General features: G+C 38.8%; 1 protein-coding gene across 2 annotated transcripts; it reads right to left on the bottom strand.

The window, feature by feature from the left end:
- Positions 1–245: 245 nt before the first annotated feature.
- LOC126457121 (60S acidic ribosomal protein P0) lies at positions 246–14530 on the bottom strand. Of its 2 annotated transcripts, none has more exons than XM_050093176.1 (7): positions 14469–14530; positions 14165–14259; positions 13739–13914; positions 8163–8397; positions 1663–1848; positions 861–1019; positions 246–545 (listed from the first exon to the last, which is right to left on the bottom strand). In XM_050093176.1, exons 2-7 carry the CDS (start codon positions 14216–14218, stop codon positions 402–404), a joined length of 954 nt encoding a protein of 317 aa, XP_049949133.1. In that variant the 5' UTR covers positions 14219–14259; positions 14469–14530; the 3' UTR covers positions 246–401. The 2 variants fall into 2 exon arrangements, with proteins under 2 accessions (XP_049949133.1, XP_049949134.1); XM_050093177.1 differs by having other exon boundaries at positions 14456–14518.
- Positions 14531–20254: the final 5724 nt, after the last annotated feature.

The following is a 20254-nucleotide window of genomic DNA, read 5'->3' as shown; positions in this document are numbered from 1 at the left end:
TCTCTCTTTGCCACGAGGAACAGGACGGGGAAAGTATTCTGATAGCACCTACTACATAATAGTAACAACCACAAACATAAGATTTCTTCCATTTCTGAGAAAAATCATTTGCTGCTGAAAATCCCAAGCTTGAATACACAGACATGTCATGTAGTGAAAATGTTTTAAGTTTATAAAGCAGTCTTTCCACAAGGCATCTGGAACAGCATTCACACCAATCAGCAACATGTCACTGAAAGGGTTAATTATGGAATGACAGGTTATTTCGGTGTTTTATTGATATCAGTCAAGTACAAATGTACATGAGTTTCCACGGACAATACAGACGAAACACAGAAATCAAGGTACAACTTCCAACAAAACTGGAATGGTGGACACTAGTTCTCTGTTAACATTTGTAATTAATCAAATAATCCAAAGCCCATATCCTCATCACTTTCACTCTCCTCCTTAGCCTCTTCCTTCTTTGATTCTGCAGGAGCAGCAGCTGCTGCTGCAGGAGCAGCTGTTGTTGCTGCAGCTACTGCAGCGAACTTCGATGGATCCTGGAAGAGACATAACAAATTTAGGTCTGCTTGAAAGCACAAGCAAACATGGAAAAATAAAGTGCTATATATCAAAGGAAAATTATGTTGTGACGAGACGTGGCTACTCAGACAGCACAGATATGCAATTTTCAACTTTGCTGCTGCCACTGGTGGGTTCTGCCATTTCTGGCTCCAGTGGTTGGTCAGACAGCATCAGACACAGTTTTTGTCATCATTGTGACCACACACATCCTGTACTATTTATATGTTACAGGAATGAAACTGATAACTATTATTTTAAACTATAAAAAAGACAACCAAACATGTACATACCTTAAGGAATTCTTTGACAGTCTGAGCTTCCTTAAATTCAATTTCAGTTGTAGCAGCAATGGCCAACAAGTTCTTGAATCCATTGATAATGCTATGAGGTGCTGATGCAATAGTTGGATATCCAATGGACAAACAAACAGCAGCCAATCTGCAGACACCCTATGTGGAACAAGCATGCAAAATTACTGTTCTTACAAATGTTCACATCACTGAAGACAATCTCACCAGAAACAGAACTGCACCTTCCATGCAACCCTAAAAAACCCAACAAGCTATCCTTAAGGAAAAAATTAAAACTAAACACTACATACACTGGCTATGTTTCTGTATTTCATATGAATAATGACTCAATTTATTACATTTCACTTGAATTGCCGTCAATTAGAATATCTGATATTTGATCAAACATTTGATAAGACTATGACAAAAAGCAAATTTAAATTTACTTTATCAAAACAAATTCCTTGTTTAACTATGTGCTCGAAGCCATTTTTGGAGGTCTGCTAATGGCAAAGGCATACTATCTCCAACAGCATCATGGAGTAAAATCATGTTATTTACGGATTTTTCAAGCTGGTGAATGCTTATTTTAGGAAAACATGGAATTCAAGGTTGGAATTTAAACTTCATTCATTAGCCCCACTTGAAAGTGACTGGAATATAGGCAATATTCTGAAAAATGTTGTGAATTTCATTTCGTAACCAAAAATTTGTTTCTATAATACCTAAAATCAAAGTTCAGGATATACATCTAAACTATCACACAGCATGTATTAGTAACAAAATGAGTCCTGGAACTTACCTCCATGAACTTAACTCTGAGATCTTCAGGTTTAATATCCAATATGGCAGGCTCAAAGATGGTACCAGAATCATACACCATCTCTACCACTAAACCATAAGAAAATGGAGAGATGTTCAACATGTTCAGCAGTGTTGCATCGCTAGCACCAACCTTGTCACCCTCTTTTAAAATATGAACATCATTCTGTAATAAATTACAAGTGGATTGTTGTTAAATGAGTTTTACAATAAAATGATCTGTACAGTTTCAAAGTCTACAACATACACAAAAGCACCTGAGTTACCAAAATTACTGCTTTCCGAACAAATTAGGATAAACACATATGCAAAAGCTGCACTGTCAGCAGTAATTTAGAACATACTGCTGGAGTTATCACAGTACTTTAAATGATAATTCTGGTTGCTCTATTGCAAGCTATTAATGGGCACTCAACAGCCAAACTTACCCAGATGGGGCCTCCTGGCCAACAATGCCACAAGCTCATTTCATTTCAATGGGCAGATAATTTTCCTCTAGAATAGTTCAGTATACATTTCCTTCTTATGAAAGTACTGCTTTAACAAATGCTCACACGCTTCAGCTAAGTCGGGCATTCTGCAGCAATTCACAACATTCACTATGCACGTCTATGACTGCTTTGACAATGAACCCTTTTATGCCTCGTACTAACTAGTTGCTTGAATTACAATACCATTTTCAATCTCTCAATTTTACATTTAGGTATCAAACCAGACCACAGCAATGTTACAGAATATAAAATTATTAATCATGACTGAAGTTGGCCAATCTTCACTGCTCAGACAGCACTTCTGTGCATATATCATCCATGCCACTGCCAACCTGGTGGGTTCTGCCATTTCTGGCTCCAGGTGGTTTATCAGATAGCATCAGATGTATTTCCTTCATCACAGCAGTGAACAATAACCATGTGGAGTAGCAATTTTTTTTATTTGCAGGTTTATTCTTTCTGACTGACAGTAACAAACTGCACAACTGCTTGACACCTTTATGATCTGTCATCAACCTCTGTGGAAAAACAGAAATGCTGACAAAAAACCACTTATACTTTTGTCTTCCTCTGTCACTCAAGAACTTGTCTGACCTTCCTCAGACTGACTTGCAGTACCAGATGAAGGGGGTTTATTTAGTTTAATCCTATAAGTTAACATGGAATTTGATACAATGGCAGAAATGCTTTAATCCAGTTCCTGTAAAGGTCAACATTACATATGGATATAATAGACAAAAGGAGGAAACAACACATCCACAATCTAACAACACCTAACAATTTGTTGCTTTCAAATACAACTGTTCTATTTCTGCCTAGTTTACAAAATGTTGGAAGAACACAAGTTAGCTTCCTGTCACTATAATACCATTCATTATTGAACAGTTACACACATTACAGTAGACATCAATACTGAATAGTGTTGCAGTACAGAAAAGCACTTGCACTGAGCACCAGACTGCTAAAAAAGTGCCACCTAGCCTCAAGCGTAAAGAAGTTACTCTGTCTGAGAAGCTTTTTTCACAGACAAAACTTAGAGGAAAAGAACTGGCATATTACCTTATGACCAGACTTGCTGGCCAAAGCCCAGCTTGCAGCCTGGAGCAGGGTTCAGTGAAAGAAGTGTGTAACAAATCTGACACTGGTCTAATTCAAAGCTTCGACTGCTTCTAGGTACTCCTACCACACTGGAACACAAAGGCCTTGAGTCTAATGCTTCGTTACCATCTACTAATAGCCACAAAACCTACTATCAGCAACACTCTTGCACAATCTGAGCTAAATAAGGAGTACATGAAAGTTAAATCAAATCAAATTCATCTGTATTACCTCAGTCCTGGAAGAGTAACATATACAGTTCTCCCCTCCACTAGGTCCTGATACCAACTGCCAAACAGTGTGAAGTTCACAGATAATAAAAGAAAACCAGCTGTGGAGAAATTCACAAAGCCAACTCACCCCACTAAAGAAATCTGTCAGGAGAGCCCTCAAACCAACAGTCATTCTGGAACATTCTTGCATGTCCAAGAAAGACTATTTTTTAAATTAACTGTCCACCGTAATAGTTAATGTCTAAAATACTTGAAAGTGAGGTACCTGTACAGAAAACTAAGATGGTCTCCAGATCCTCAGCATTCTGATATTACTACTCCATGTAGTAATAGTTTCAACTGATACTAAATTAGTTATGAATTTATAAAAGCTTAAAAACATTTCTCAGAAATGAAGCTCCACAGCTTGCTCCTCAAGCTGAATTTCAACCAAATTCAAAGCAATGAACACAATGCCAAACTATGGAAAAATCTGGATGTTAATGATTATCTTACACTGGGAAATAAACTTAGTTCACTGAAATGTTTACTTTCACAATCCCTCATGACAATACTTTCTCTAAATTTCACAGCACCTATTTTATTTTTTATCTCAAAAGAGGTTATGTCTACTACAACTGTTTAAATTTACTTAAACAATGGTATTCTTCCATTACATTGGTCAATTAAATCTATTCTTAATTTTGCAAACACACTCATAGGCTAAAGGTTTATCTTATATTGAAAAAGGCAGTACGACTTGGGGTTTAAAGCTTCCGTACATTACAGACAGATAAAACAAGTGTGTATATAAGGGAAGCAGTAAGTGTCTTTTAGACAACCCCAAACATTCGACAAACAGCCTACAGAAAGCATAGAAAATCAGATGAACCAAGAAATTTTAATATACCCTTTCCACACTTCGACCAATACAAACAAAAAGCTAAGACAAAAGTTACACGAACTTTAGATATATCCATTAATGAATTTTATCAATATCTTAAACTGATCCTAATCATACCAGTCATCTGACAGAAGAAGGATGTGGGGTTAATGTCAGACCAACATGCTCATTCAAGAGAGCACAAGCTTGGTCTGCTAAAGAATGGTATGTGCTGTGCCATTTGGTAGGAATTATCCCCATATTAGCTCTGAATGACTTAGGTAAGATCTAAATCTGGATGGCTGGACAAGCATTTTAATCACCATTCTCAGAAGTCAGTTTCATCATTGCATGTCAAAAAATTATCAAACAGCACCAAGTGACAATTTTGCAGAAGGGATACTAAAGAGAGAACTTCTCTAGTGCTAAAAGACACCATCACACAAATAGTGAGTCCAAGAATTTACAAAAAAGAGTTGATGCTTCAAGTGTTCTACAGTCTCCCCCATGAGCATACAACCACATGAAAAGTCAAGAAAGTTCTCCTTTGGGATGGTGTTTACCCGATGGACGACATTTGCACCTTCCTCAGTATTTCTGAAGCATCAAACACCCATGTACAGTTTGTCATTTTGTGGTAGGTTCATACTATTGACACAAAAGTCTCACTGCACAATTATTTTTTCCAGTAAAAAATTGCTCATTTTGAATGTCAAGTTCTGGCACGTGTCCATGTGTCATTTCTGTTGGTGAGTTAAGGTGGGTGAGAGAAACTTTGCCAATACTTTTTTCTTCAAAACATTGAAAAATGTCTCCAATATTTATATATTCAGTTCATTGCTCCATATCTATTTGTGGCAATATTGACACATTACATCTGTTAATACCACCTATTCAACTGACTAGGCAAATGCAAATGTGGTGTTCACAAAAGTGTCTGAAAAGGTCTCTGAAGCCCCTAACAGTCTTGACCAACTGCTCTCCTGGCCATTGTCAGTCTTTATGACTGGAGCAGCCACTTTTCTATCAAGTAGGTCCTCAATTTGTTCACAAGGGCTAAGCACACCCCACTTGCCAACAGCACTTGACAGACCAGGCAGTCACCCATCCAAATGCTAGCCAAGCCCAACAGTGCTTAACTTCGGTGATGTGACGGGAACTGGGGTTACCACTGCAACAAGGTCATTAGCAAATGTGGCATTTACAGCTGTTAATTAAAGCTGTCACCGTAGTTATTGCACTAACAGCACTTTTACACTAGGAGTAATGTTTTGGACAGGGAGTGTATTCAGATGTATCTAAGCAGCAAAGTTAACCTCAATGTCATTAACATGTTCCAGTTTCACTGATGTTACCATTCATAAAATGGCGCCCACCAGACAAATTTTAGGGTCTGCCAGTCCTTGAAATTAAACTATTGTGACAGACTATATTAAACAGATGGTAAGCTTTCAGGGACTGCTCTGACACCTGAATGGATTACAATCTCACTGCGCAAAAATTGCTCAAAGCTTCCAACAACCCACCTCATTATGTGCTAAAATATTTGGTAAATACTACAATGTGTCAAACACCAACCCCCCCCCCCCCCCCCCCCCACACACACACACACACAAAATCTCAAATAGTACAGACTACTGAAGACAAAATAGACAATATTTCAATTCACACTGACTGCATCACAAATTAAGTGATCTCTTCAGAGCTCTAATCTTACCCAATCTAACTATTTTTTACAAATGTTTATGAAATAACTTTTTCTTCAAATAGTTGGGAGGAGTAAGAAGATAAATGTGTCATACTGACACTTTTGATACTGGTTTGCCAACTCTCAACCAAACTGTCACACTTCAATCTAGCCCATGCCTCAAAGCTGTACAACATACATTGTCACCACAATAGATATTGCAAAAATATGATTTTTGTCAGCACTCCATTCTGTTTTTTTAGTGCATGTATGTCACAAGCCAACATCTGTACCTTATGGGACAAAGCTGATACCTGGTATCTTTAGGTTGAAGTGACCTAATGTGCCTAACTATTGCTTTTCTTGTAACACTGCTCAGACGGCACATCAGTCCAACTGTCATCCAAGCTACTGCCACCATGGTGGGTTCTGCCATTTCTGGCTCCAGGTGGTTTGTCAGACAGCATCAGACAGGTGTTACACTCATCACAGCAGTGAACACAAGAACAATGCAGGGAAAATTAGTAGTTAAGAAATTAAGAATCAGGCTTTGACAGCATCCCCTAAATTTACACCCACCATTTGCACAAATTTACTAACTGCAACACTATTATAATTAGATGAAGTCAAATATGTCTTAACACATGTCACTGATTCAATTACAATGGCATTCTTTGGACTTAAAATTTTACCTGTAGACAAAAAGCCACCTGACAGTCATTTACCAATTCTACAACCTAATCCAAAGCATTAAACATTATCTAGAGATTATGTATTACAAGAAACTTTCTTAGAAGAAATTCCACTAACTAAAATGCTAATATGATCACAGTTTGTGACAGAATTAAGAATGTCGTATATCCAGACTGGGACAGTCACATTCTGTACCATAAACCCTACCATACAAACACCCCACAGAATTCTGCTTCTTATCCACTTTAATTATAAACAACCAGTTCATTTAGTAAAACTGGCAGGATTTACAAATGTAACAATAACCAGATTAGTTTCTAAGCAAGTAACGGGGTGATGTGAATAAAAAAAATAATCAGGGAGCCAATATCATATTCTCACTAAAATCTCCCTATTAAACTGAACTCAGGAAAAACTTCACAGTTTGCTGAAATCATGCAGGCCACCACCTAATTAAATGTTGTAGCAGAACAGATGAAATATGAAGCTCTCCAATAATGCCAGGGTTTAATAGGTTATATGACCTACACAAAATGTGACAACAGGCATGGCATAATTTGCCCACAGCAACAAACTTATCACCTAAACAATGGCAAAGTCTGGGGAAAATGCCCAAAGGCAGGCTCAGACAAACTAATCATACCCTGGTTATATAAAAAAAAGGTTACTATTAAGGGAAGCTGTCCCAGAAGCTTAAGATTGGTTTTAACACCACAGTGCTTTACTATGCATCACCATGGTGGTGGTGTTACACCACTGCCTTTCTCCAAACTTTCAACTGACCCAGCATGTTATAGGGGCACCTACAGTTTAACAACCCCTAACCACAGTGTAACTCAGCATTATCTTAAACATTGCCAGAGGTGACACAAATTGCAAGTGACAATCTTACACCTCATTCAAAACTTAGAACTTTCAATTGTTGATCAGTAAACAATGGCTGACCACAATCTTCTGAGCACTCCAAACAAAGCATCTACAAATAATCATGATGACTGCACTTAAGCCTCCAACCCAAGTTCCTAAAATTTGGCCATTGAAGCTGAAGAAAGCAAGATATTTTTCAGTGCTGGACAAAATTTTCCAGATTTTGTGTGACAACCATGCTAACTTAGGAGCAAGTTTGAACAGCTACTTCCCATGCTTACACGACCTGTCAATCAGTTCTAAAAAATGAATGATTGTGACGGTCGGTCTTGGTATCTTTCAAAAGTGCTTTTCTTACTCAGCATTGATCAAAGCAGAACTGGTGCTAAACAACCTCAGATACTCTAGAAACTGCCAATCAAGAACTTGCTCCATAAACTGAGGGTATTGAAAGAAAGTCAAAATATTCATAACTTCCAACAAGTAACATTTTAGTAGATAACTTCCTCCTGTTAACATTTCACCAACTAAAAAAAACTGCATACTTACAATAATTTCAATTGTTCCCTTGGAAATCTTCGTGGGAATGGATAGGGCCTGGAAGAATGATGTCTTCTCTGGCCCAAGACCTGTATTTTGAGCTGGAATGATCACAGGGCAGGGTGCAATCGCTCCATTCCTTGCTGGAGCACGTACTTTGTTTTCCAAAAGCTTGTCTCTAACTTCCACTAGGTCTCCTCGTGTGAAAACAAAGCCAACATTCCCACGAATATGTGGCAGCAGCCTGTCAAATTACATTAAATAAAACTTATCAGATCAAGTTAAAACAAGTACTAATAAAGAAATCCATAATCATTACCAATGCGGGGAACTATTCTTCAAAATGAAGAAAGATATGGAACATGATTAATTCATATTGGTATTGGAAATACAGACGCGTCCGATCCCACCGCCTGCTTTGACCTATGACGTCACAAATATGGCGGAAACAAAAAATAACACACACACTTTCCACAAGAAGCCTAATGACACCAACAGGACAAGCACGGGTAATTGGGTGTTTTGGTTGGGGGGCAAACTAAATATAAACAAATTTAGACACCTTGCGTAGCTACAACGTGTAACTGAAGACAGCCATGCATGAATGCCCACCTACCTCCCCAGGGGTCATAACCCCTGCAACCTATAGAAGATAAAGATGCTTCAGTAGCTGATTACTGTTTTGTCTTTTTAAAAAATCTCACGGGATAGAACAAACAGATCAGAAAGATAAATATAATAAACTAAAACAGAAATTTGAGGAAACAGATAATTAAAATAAGTAATAAGTGTTTTTAAATTAAAAAAAAAAAATCTCACGAGATAGAATGAACAGAACAGAAAAGTAAATAAAATAACATAAAACAGAACTGGAGAGCCACACTCAAACCAAACTCCGCGCCGTCATGACGTCACACACGACAACACCCTCACGTCACGGGTCAAAACCGACGCGTTGAACGCTTCTGTCGACCCTTGGTATTATTACTTTAATGTATTACCAGGTAACATGTTACATTTACAAAACAATTATCTTGAGGATGTGAATGAACACAGTACAGTGTAAGAATAATTAGCAGTGCCATCTACATTATCAGTTACAGCAATTAATTTCTGTGTGCCTTAGCTGGTATTTCTAACCAGTTACTCCTAACTTATGATGCTTTCATTTGACACTACAAATATATTTATATGTTTTGCTAACACTTAATGAGACAACAAAAATTTACATATTAAAAGCAGATGAAGCAGTATTCCAACTAAAGGTACTATGAACAATGAGCCATTAGGAATCCGATTCAACCCGTCTGCTTTGTCCCGTAACATCAATAACACAGCTCTCGATATCTAGTGGCAAACCACAAAAAAAAACTTCACACACCTATGTCACTCAAAACACCACCGAAACCGAAACCCCATTTTCACTAGATCAATCAAAACAACAAAAATACCACGAATATAAAACAGACAAAACATCACTGTTATTATGGAATACAACCAAAACCAATCACATACAAACTAAAGCCTCTGACAAAACCACGTCAGTTGGTCAAACCCCTCCCCCACACACCCACTAAAAAGTATCACTATAACAAACATCCAACACACGAAAGAAGAAACCATAACATCTCACTGAAACCAAAGCAAACACTTCCACATTCATATTACACCACTAACTACCCATACTGAAATGAACAATCTTACACAAACAACCCATCAACATCCACCACCAGAGGTTGCCATCAAATACGACAAGACACCTCATACAATGAACGACTCAAAAACACTGCCCCATAGTGGTATCACACCACAATGCCATTATGGCACAGGTCAAAGCAGACAGGTGGAATCTGACACTTCCAATCACCCAGGAGTGCTTTATCGTAATTCACTTGGTCCTCCAGATTGTGAACTATAAAATAGACATTACTGATTTCCGACATTTCTGCTAACATAAGCGAGTATTTACAAAAAGGATTTCATCCAAAGCTCTAGAAGATAGTATGCATATTATAATAAGCCGTGATAAATTTCCAAAATCAAACTTTTCACGACACATTACATATTAGATAAAATATTTTACCATACATTGTTTCCTTTCTAACTACTGTAGGTCAAATTAAAACAAACAGTCTAGTTAGGAAGGAAGTAATATCCTCTTTTTAGCTGACCACCAATGCATGTAAAAGCAAGAGGTGGTGGATGAAAAGAGGTTCAGAATTTTAAAAAACCATGCAAAATCTTGATAAATGCCAAGTTACACATGAGGATATGCCTCTTTCAGAATGAAGTACTGCTATTCACCATCCAGTACAGTTACAGCACCAACACATTTAAAATGGGGGCAGCAGGAGGTGGCAACCTTTCATTTTTTACATTGTTTAACTTTGATGTATTAAATAAACATCAAAATACTTTACTTTCTAATACGGGCTTTCTGAACTCACAGTTTTAGTTTTTAAAACTTAACATTCATTGAACATAATGCAAACATACAACTATGCTACAGATCAATCAGGCATTTTACATCAACTCACACTCATCTCACAACCTAACCTACATCTAAGGCTACACTAGGCAGTCATTTGTCACAACAGGAACCACTACCACACTAAACTACAACCACCATATGGAGCATTACTTGCCAAAATTCCAAGTGCCCTGAACCACACAATGACAATGTTCGTTTGAGCAGTTGTCATCAGGCTGGTGCGCATGCGGAGAGCTGAATTTGCGTATAAGCAATGCCTTCTCCAACTTCTGGCTACTTGAAGCGTGGCTGTTTGCTGTATGAGCAGTAGCAGCAAGTAGCCAGATGCTACCCAGAAAAAATTTTCCGATGCGCCCAAGCTGCCAGAGTCCCACATGAGCAGAGCAATCTGAGTTATAGTGGGGGGGGGGTCCTTCTCCACATGAACTGTGCATGTGTTTCATGGTCTCTTCGTTTACAGCTCCCAGGTTAAATGAAAACAAAACAGTTTTCTGTGGCCGGGAGCCATCAGGTGAATTAATATACATTCTCAATCATGAAACACCAAAATAAGTTATTAGTTTCAAATTTATGTTTTTATATTATTTCCACATTATTAGCAATCAACCATTAATGTCGTAATGAAGACATTTGTCAGTTTTGTAGAGAAATTTGTTTCAATTAATTTTTTCCACTGAGGCTCAAACTATTTCATTCTGCACTATTGGCTACTTTCAACTTCGTTCAATTTCAAGTGCAAATTTTCATTTCCTGGGAGGAATGACATTATACCATAATAAAGATCCAAGCATGAGAATGCAATACTGGACCTCCAAGAAAATTGGTATCACGAAAACCATAGAAAAGCTGAATATCAGGTTCTTCAAGTGCATTTGGACGTAGATGTATGCGATAAGAATGAAGCATTTTAGTATGATTTATGAAATTCTGATGCTGCTGGAGTAGTCTCCAATGTCCTGTTCCTTTTATGACACTACGATCTCTTAATGCTATATATGTACGAACATACATAAAACCAACTTGAAGCTGACTAAGTAGGCAAATTTGGTCTGTAGTTTTGAACTAGATATTTTGTTTCAAATATATTGACAGCTGTAGCAGAATTTTAGAAACCTGCCTTCTGTGAAAAAGCATTTTTTTGATCACAAGGCACTTGTCTAGTACTTCCTCTAGGCCTTAAGTTATTTCTTAATTTGTGTTTACATTTTAAACTTATAGAATGCCACCCTATGCTAAATTGTAGAATGGCAGCATACCATGTTTTATTGTTTTAGCTCCCTACAAGGCATTATATTGATTCCTAGAATAGAATATAAACCGTCAGTTTTACAGTTTCTTTGCCTCAGACAACCTTGTTAATTTTTTTACGCATTTTGAAATAGTCACAAAATTGTCCTTTATTCTCGAGTAAGATACAGAAACCTTCTTTGCAAGAAATTTGTATTCCATCTTATTAGCTTTTTGCAGTGCTGTATAGATGTAAATTGACTGGAAATGCTACATAAAAAAATTGCAGAGGGGAAAAAACACACACACACACACACACACACACACACACACACACACACAGAAATGCGACGAAAAGCATACAAGCAGAGCAAGCACATGCACAGTACAGCCTGTTGTCTGCCAACTGCTCAAACGAACCTATAGATAATCCAGTAAAATACTGATCCCTTTCAGATCACACTGCATGCACATTCAGAATGTTTCTGGTGTGCAGAAGTGACTAATAGATACCCACTGACATTAATATAAGTGGAAACTGTATGCCTGTGTAACAGAATTTAAATATTTTCCATTGAAGCATTGATCATGCAATAACAATACTGAACATAGGAAATTGGTATAAGTTCAACCTATACTAAAAAAATATTCATACTGTTTCTACTCTGAAGCTGGACACGACCAACCACCCGTTAATTTAGCCCGACAAATGTGAAGGAGGCAACAGTCTTGTCATGAGCTGGTGACTACAACTAACATATCTTAGAAGAAACTGATCACCTTTATATCATGTATTCTACATGCACTGAATTGTGATGTCCGTATTATGCCTACAATAAAGGATGGCAGCCAAAAACAGTTGCAGGATGGAATTTTTTTATTAAAATTCTTGGCCAAGGTTTCGGTACATATAAATATACCTTCATCAGAACTAAAACTTCCTGAATAGAAAGACACATTCATTAGAAAAGCTATATCAACGAAAGTGAGAAACAGAAGCTTAAATAACGGTGAAATTGCTAAAGTAATACAGGCACACAATCTTTAGTACTTACTAAAATTACATCATGCACTGGAGAATAATAAAACAATTATGCCAAAAGGCGTCGTCAGTAATTAAAATATCATCTCCATTTGTACAACATGTGTAATGGGCACAGGATCAAAGCGAACAGTTTAACAATGTTACTTCGCCTATGAACTGTTGAGACACGAGTGTGAAGGCACTAAGGTAGATTGTTTCGCCGAGAGAGGGCACTTGTATGTGCCAGACTCACGCATATTACAATCCATAAATACATATAAGCGCATCAAAAAAAACCTTGGTCAAGAATTTTAATAAAAAAATTCTATCCTGCAATTGTTTTTGGCTGCCATCCTTTATTGTGAAGAATTTTAACAGTTGCTGCTGCAGCCATGTTTAAAATCTTGAATTATGCCTACAATTTATGTGATCCTATTGATAAAAATGAACAGATAGTATCAGCGTTCTTTGAAACCAACTTATCCCTTAAGTGAAAAATTTGTACAGCATTTCAAGATAATTTGACAATACTAACGTTTCATATTAAAGTGAACACAACTTACCAATGTTATTGGGGAGTGAGTGTGGAAGCTTTTTTGGAACTATGAAAAAACGAAATGCTATAAAGTTGGGTTTTCCATCTAGAGGCCTTAGACACACCCAAATAAAGAACACTTCAAAAAAGATATATACAGACAAATACACAGGAAAAATCCCACAGAGAATAGCTGCAAATAATTTAATAAATAATCAAGTATAGTCATCACAAATTATATACAGATCATAACTGATAGGCTTGTTTAATAGCAAACAACGAAAAAATTCTGTAAGTGAAAAACTTACTTCTCAAGTGCAGGATTTCGCTCCAGATGTCCCCTGATGGCTTTCCGCATCATGGTGTTCTTTCCCATCAGAACTACAGCGCTGTCTCTCAGGCTCATCCTGATCTGTTGCATTTGCTTTGAACCAACATTGTCGGCACCGACGATAAAACATTTTGGATAGTCGTCCAGTAATTGCTGAAGATAAAAAATATTTTTCAGCAAAGTTTCATGGAAGATTTTCAATCACAGTACTTAAAGAGTTATGTATTTGTTACTCAACATAAGCACACTTGTAAAAGGCATGCGACTGACAACATTAATTACTAAGTAACACAAAAAGTCAGGACATGGTCGCAAACGATTAAAGTAAATCGCCTTCATGTGTGATATTAAAATCATAATTTTGATGCAATTGCATCACCAGTAGCTTATAGTATATACTCACGACTAGTTTTGTGAAGTAATTGGTTTTCCATGTTACTTTGTCCTCCCTACCCATCTTGTGCGTGTAAGGACTTCTCTAACGAGACAATTTAAGGACTGCAAAGAAACCAATACTTCACACATTACTTCGCAAGCGGCATGGCGCGAAGCCACGTCTTTTGGACATTTACAATTCAGTACCACATTAAATATCATCGAACAACAATATTTAACCTTTTGTGCACACTAAGTACACTAAATGAATGATTTTATGCACATGATGTACAAGGTACAACAAGATTCCATAACCAACCTGTAACACCTACCGTCAACAACCCAGTCTCACATGCGGTATAGCAACTGGAAATGAACGAACAACTTCCCGTGACAAAGCTCTTCGGGTACAGATGCGTCCACACACAAGCAATGCACATCGGAACAAGAGATATTCCACAAAACATTTCACCTTTTAATTATTGAAGGTTTGACGACCTAATAATATCATTAAATATTGAATGTGTGCAAGCATCTTATTGCAAATGATGTTAGGAACAACTCCGATTATAGCTGGCTAAATTGCTGTTTATTAAAACAGGGCGGTTTCGTGGCTTCAAGCCGCATCATCAGGTGAACAACGTTAAAAGATCATGGGCATACCCATCCCTGCTAGTCGAAATTTACTATTCAGAAAATATCGTGAATACTATGGCCACCGAAAAGTGAAGAAGACGTGCCCCTTTCCCTAAAATTTGCCTGCATCAGTTTGACAGCAGGGCAGCTCAGTGCAGGGCAAGGCAAGAGCAGTCCAATGGAACGACAAAGAGAGTCGCCCGTCATAGTATTGACGATATCCACTGAGTAGTAAATTTTGATTAGCAGCAGTGGGTATGCCTATGATCTTTTAACGATGTTCACATGATGATACGGCTTGAAGCCGCGAAACCGGTCTGCTTTAATAAACAACAATTTTACCAGCTGTAAGCGGAATTCTACCTACCATCATGCCTTTCAACAGCTGTGGTTTACCAGTTTATAAAATAGCATATTGCAAATAACAGAATCTAGGACCGGTTTAAAGACCCGTCCACGTGCAACGATCTACATGCGGACATCACGTGTGAACAGTACATTCGCGCAGACATGAGATATGTGCAAATCTGGAAGCTGGAACTGGAGGTTTGAACAAAATTGCTCAAATCTGCGGGCACCGTGGACGTATAAAATTACCTATATGGTGGGCACAAATCACATCTGCACAGACAATTTGTAAAATGTGAACAGGAGATCGCACCAAACCTGATGTGCAAAACATGTCTGAGTCAGCTCTTTGATTAGTCTAGTGTTTCTCGTCTGTGTGGGCACAGTGAATCTTGAAGTGGTAGATACACCTCAATGTTCTAAAGTGTTTGTTGCTGAACTTAGAGAAATGTCTAGGACGCAGAGATGTTTGTGGAAAATGAAGAGTGTCGGAATTAGTACAATTTGGACTAATCAAACCTCTTCTCAGCATGAACAAACTGAGCCTGGAGGTTTCAACTGACCAGAATTCTTTATTTCGGTAACAGTCTTTGCTGAACAGATTGGACAAGTGGTTATTCAGGAAGTTGGGTACGAACCCAAACAGTTAATGCGTAGGTGAAACATTCTGAATGTGCATATAACTCAGGACGAGACAGTAAGAAAATCTGTTATTGTACATTGTACCCTGAGTTACTGAATCAAGAACATAACACATATACACAGGACATACAAAATCAGATAAAAATTCGCATGCCAAAGAATAAACAATACAAGAGAATGTAAAAACACATGAAACACATTGCCCCCAGCGACTGGCGCGGAAGCTGTTTGACAGCTGTGACTCATATGTTATCATAGACCATATACACTCAACACTGCACCACTATAGAGCGTTTGAAATTAGTTGCGATATTTGACAGTTCGGAGCGGAGCGAGTGGATGGAAGCATAGTTGCCAGTGTGTGCTATAAGGCGCGTCAGCAGGTGACCACAATATAATGGCAGGCTCGCTTGACTGCGTGCGACGATCTGTCTCAAGCACTTTTTAATGGAAACAATCGGTAATAAATTCTCATTCTCGCACATCTTAAAGTATAGTAATAGCCATCTTCATGATGAAAAGCATATCATTTCATTAATGGCCACAGTTATTGCGATGTCTTGTTAACAGGTACCTACTGCTAGAAATTCTTAGTTTGCTGTGAAAAATAGGTGTCGCTACGACTTTGTGTTTTGTGCACGTTAGGTTACATGTTGTTGTGTATTAAATGAAGATAATATATTGAATGTTTCTTTGAACTTGGAGCGATATCACTGTTGGTTTCCAATCTCGAGAAAATGGAACTTACGTAAAGTGCTCCATCATGAACTCATGATTAGTGAAAAAAACTAGAGTGAAACATTCATAAATTCCTATGGTATCTCGTAATGGTGTGAGATACCGAAACAAGATTTTGGCAAATGATAGTGTACAATTAATATGCAAACCTTCCATACCTACTGCAATATTCTAGCCACTACAGATTTTTTGAATGAAATAATGTAATTATTGAGGGCAGTCGATAGCTGTGGGTTTTGCAACAATATAAATGAAGAAGTTACACATTTAGTTTTATACTGAGAATGGGCCATTTCAAAAATTATTGACCTGGCTCGCACTCGGTGGCTGGTCTCATAATACACTATTTCAGGATTCTGTCGTAATTTCAACTGCGTTAGAATGCTGTGTTTTGACAAAAGTAGCCGATTCTAACATGGCAACAACAGTAGCTACATATTCTTCAAAACTCGTCACAATCCTTCATGAATCAGTGAGCCTAAACTAGTTGCTGTTTTTCGCCACATTGCTTTTTAGCTAGGCCCATATATTCTCTGTCGGATTTAAATGAACATGATACAGAGGAAGCCTGATTAAACAATGTCAATTACTGTAAGTCTGTTCATCGACTTGGTAGTGTGAAGTTTTGTCTTGTACAGTAGTAGAAGTTCCATTAACTTTATCTTATACATGCTAGGTTCAACTATATCTCATGGAAGATTTCTTTGTGCCCAGAGCAAAATATCCAGTTTCCTCCACTGCATTGTTGGAGCTTCATGAATCACATCAGAGTGGTATGGCGTTTCGTCCATTATTATTCTCGAATTCCAAGGAATGTTTTACAACAGAACGTTATCTTCCAGGCCGGTGAAGTGTTCTTCGACGACACTATTATTGCAAATCACTTATCCAGATGGACTGCAATGCCAAGACAAAACACTTGTTCACAATATCTGACGACTGCAGAACACTTCAACACCAGAAAATATGACTTTTAACGAGAGCTGACGAACATTGATGCGTCTAGTGTGTGACATCAAGCGGTACTGTTTATTCGTGGTGTGTCAACAGGGGCGCTTTACCAGCAGAACTGTTGGCGGTGTGGTAGGGAAAGCCGACTCGCCATTGGTGTTACCTGAGCAATGGCGTCACACCCCCCTCCTGTCAGCCATATGTCCAAAAGTCGCAACTAATTTTAAACACACTATAAACACAATAACATTGCCGGTTGGCATGAACCTCATAGCAGACATTACATCATCCCCCATGGTGGAAGTGGAGCGTTTTCACTGAACCAGCTGGAAAAAGCCATGTGCTCTCTTTGTCGGTTGACATTGGCAGCATGTTGCTCCTGCTGCTGTTGTGGCTGCCGTAGGCTCAGAGCTGTGAGTAGTGTCTCTTCTTTGAGACTATATACGTATTTGACATGGTTAATGGCAACAGTCGTAGGCTTGTCATTTACCACAATGTCTAAAGTCCGTGTGATTCATCATAGGACACAATACAGGCCAACGTATGGCAGTTGCAACAGTGGCTTTTGACTGTCCGTTCAAAGCATGATGTCCATGCAGCTTTCCAAGTTGCAGGGCGTGTAAGTGGTTGATGTACCATGTCTGGAGACTGTGGGGGGTTGTATGCACGCGATACGGTCTTTTAATTGTTGAAGAAATCCCGACTGACTTTGAGTTGGTAACTGTAGTGAGCTGGCCTTAACGAATTCCCCAGGAAGATGCAGTGGTTCACCATACACTAATTCCACAGTCGAGGAGTCCAAATCTTGCTTATGCATCATTCTTAGTCAAAGGAGAACGATCAGGGGGGCAGACGTTCAGGATGTACCATGGCACATGAGCGCTGCCTTCAGGAAATCATGCCACCTCTCGACTATGCAATTACTAGGAGGATGGTTGCTAGTAGTTTTATGATGTAAAAACCCACAGATCTAGCCAGCTGCATGCTTCAACCATTAGTTATGAGTAGTGGGCACAAAACTTAACTAGCCAAGCTGATGTTAAAGCAGAAGCTGAATGGTGATGTTGTCCACGTGTCAGAACATCAATGGCTACATGAGCGAAACGAGAGGTTGCATCTGGAAAGTTACCCACTGGCATGTGCACATGAGAGGCTACTTTGTGGCACTGGCATTGAAGGCATGTCCGTATCCACTCTATGCAATCCCTCTTCGTACTTGGTCAAATGAAGCTTTGTGACATGAGGTGAAAGGTGGGACAGGCACCAGGTTGTGGACCCTTTTGAAGGCTTGTCACGGAAAGTTGATGGGAGACAAGGGCGAGATCTTCCTCGGGAGATGGTGCAATGTACTCTGGCATCTTCTCCCAGAATGTCAACGAGTTGCAACTGCAGTGTTAATATGGTATCATCGACGAAAGTCGTTTCTGGTCGTCTTGCTGTGCACTTGCCAGTTCTGAAAGTCAACAGGGCTCACTACGCTGTTGTTGCGTAAGACACAGTCAGCTATTACATTATCAATGCCAGAACCGTGCATTAAGTCCATACTAAATTGGCTTATAAACTCTATATTGTTTAACTGGAGGAGACGCTATTCCTTTTGAATGTGTAGACCAGCGGTTTTTTATCCATATATTGTGAACGTCCTTGCTTCTATTTGTGGCTGGAAGTATTTTACTGCCTCATATATGGCCAGGAGTTCAAAGTTGTATGCGCTCTACTTATGCTGAGATGGTGGCAATTTGTGAGAGCAATATGAAAGTGGTTGCCACAAATCTTCTGACCATTGTTGCGGTACCACGACGAAAGCTGTTTGACTCACTTCTACCACTAACACCAAAGGTGTGTCCAGATTAGGGTGCGTGAGCAGCACTGCGTTTGCTATGCCGTTTTCTGCAGCCTCAAAAGCAGAGTACATTGTTTCAGTCCTCTGCACTGGAGTGCTTCCATGTATCTTGGGGCTGGAAAGTACCGCATATAATGGCTCTTGCAGTTCCGCTATGTGGGGTAAGTGTCAGCAGTTACAGTTAAGCATGCCTAAAAACCGGCGTTAACTTCTGACTGTCGTCAATTGTGGTATCTGTAAGATTGATTGCACCATCTCAGTTAGTGGTAGGGAGCCTGTAGATGAAATGTGGTGCCTGGGAATGTCACCTCAGGCTGTCCCAACACACACTTGGCCACATTCAACACCACACCAAATAGTTCTAGACGCTTGAATACGTCTCGTAAAATGACCGCGCGGTACTAGGCACTACAGTCTGGAACCGCTTGACTGCTACGGTCGCAGGTTCGAATCCTGCCTCGGGCATGGATGTGTGTACTGTCCTTAGGTTAGTTAGGTTTAAGTAGTTCTAAGTTCTAGGGGACTGATTACCTCAGAAGTTAAGTCCCATAGTGCTCAGAGCCATTTGAACCATTTGAACTTCTCGTAAATGCTAGTGATGTTGCTTCCTGGTGACAGGGAACACATTCAGATATGCAAAACAAAATAGCAGTCCTCATAGAATGGAGTCAGTAAACCTCTGCTAAGTTTGTGCAACATTGCATAACACAGATGTCATAAATTGGCTCTCAAAGAGTCCAGATGGGAGTGATTATGTTTTGGGATGTATCAGTGTATATGCTTTCACACAGTCCAAAACACTGAATATTATTGCACTATGTAGCGCATATTTGCAGCTACATATGATATTGATCAGCCATAGTTCTTGTGCTGAGTGCGTAATAATCACTGAATGGATGCCCAGGCTCCTCCTTTCTTCTGGACAAGGTGTAGCATAGATTACCATAGGCTACCTCATGG

This window comes from Schistocerca serialis, chromosome 2 (genome assembly GCF_023864345.2).
Source record: "Schistocerca serialis cubense isolate TAMUIC-IGC-003099 chromosome 2, iqSchSeri2.2, whole genome shotgun sequence".
In the NCBI taxonomy this organism is placed as follows: Eukaryota; Metazoa; Arthropoda; class Insecta; order Orthoptera; family Acrididae; genus Schistocerca; species Schistocerca serialis.
Note: the sequence above shows the minus strand (reverse complement) of the source record. Positions and strands in the feature narration are given on the sequence as shown.

Excerpts from the sequence above, each read along its gene's own strand:
- LOC126457121 (XM_050093176.1), bottom strand. The coding sequence starts at position 14,218 with ATGGGTAGGGAGGACAAAGTAACATGGAAAACCAATTACTTCACAAAA. Across the intron at positions 1,020-1,662 it reads TCAGAGTTAAGTTCATGGAG|GGTGTCTGCAGATTGGCTGC; the intron begins GTAAGTTCCAGG and ends TGTTCCACATAG. Across the intron at positions 546-860 it reads CTGTCAAAGAATTCCTTAAG|GATCCATCGAAGTTCGCTGC; the intron begins GTATGTACATGT and ends TGTCTCTTCCAG.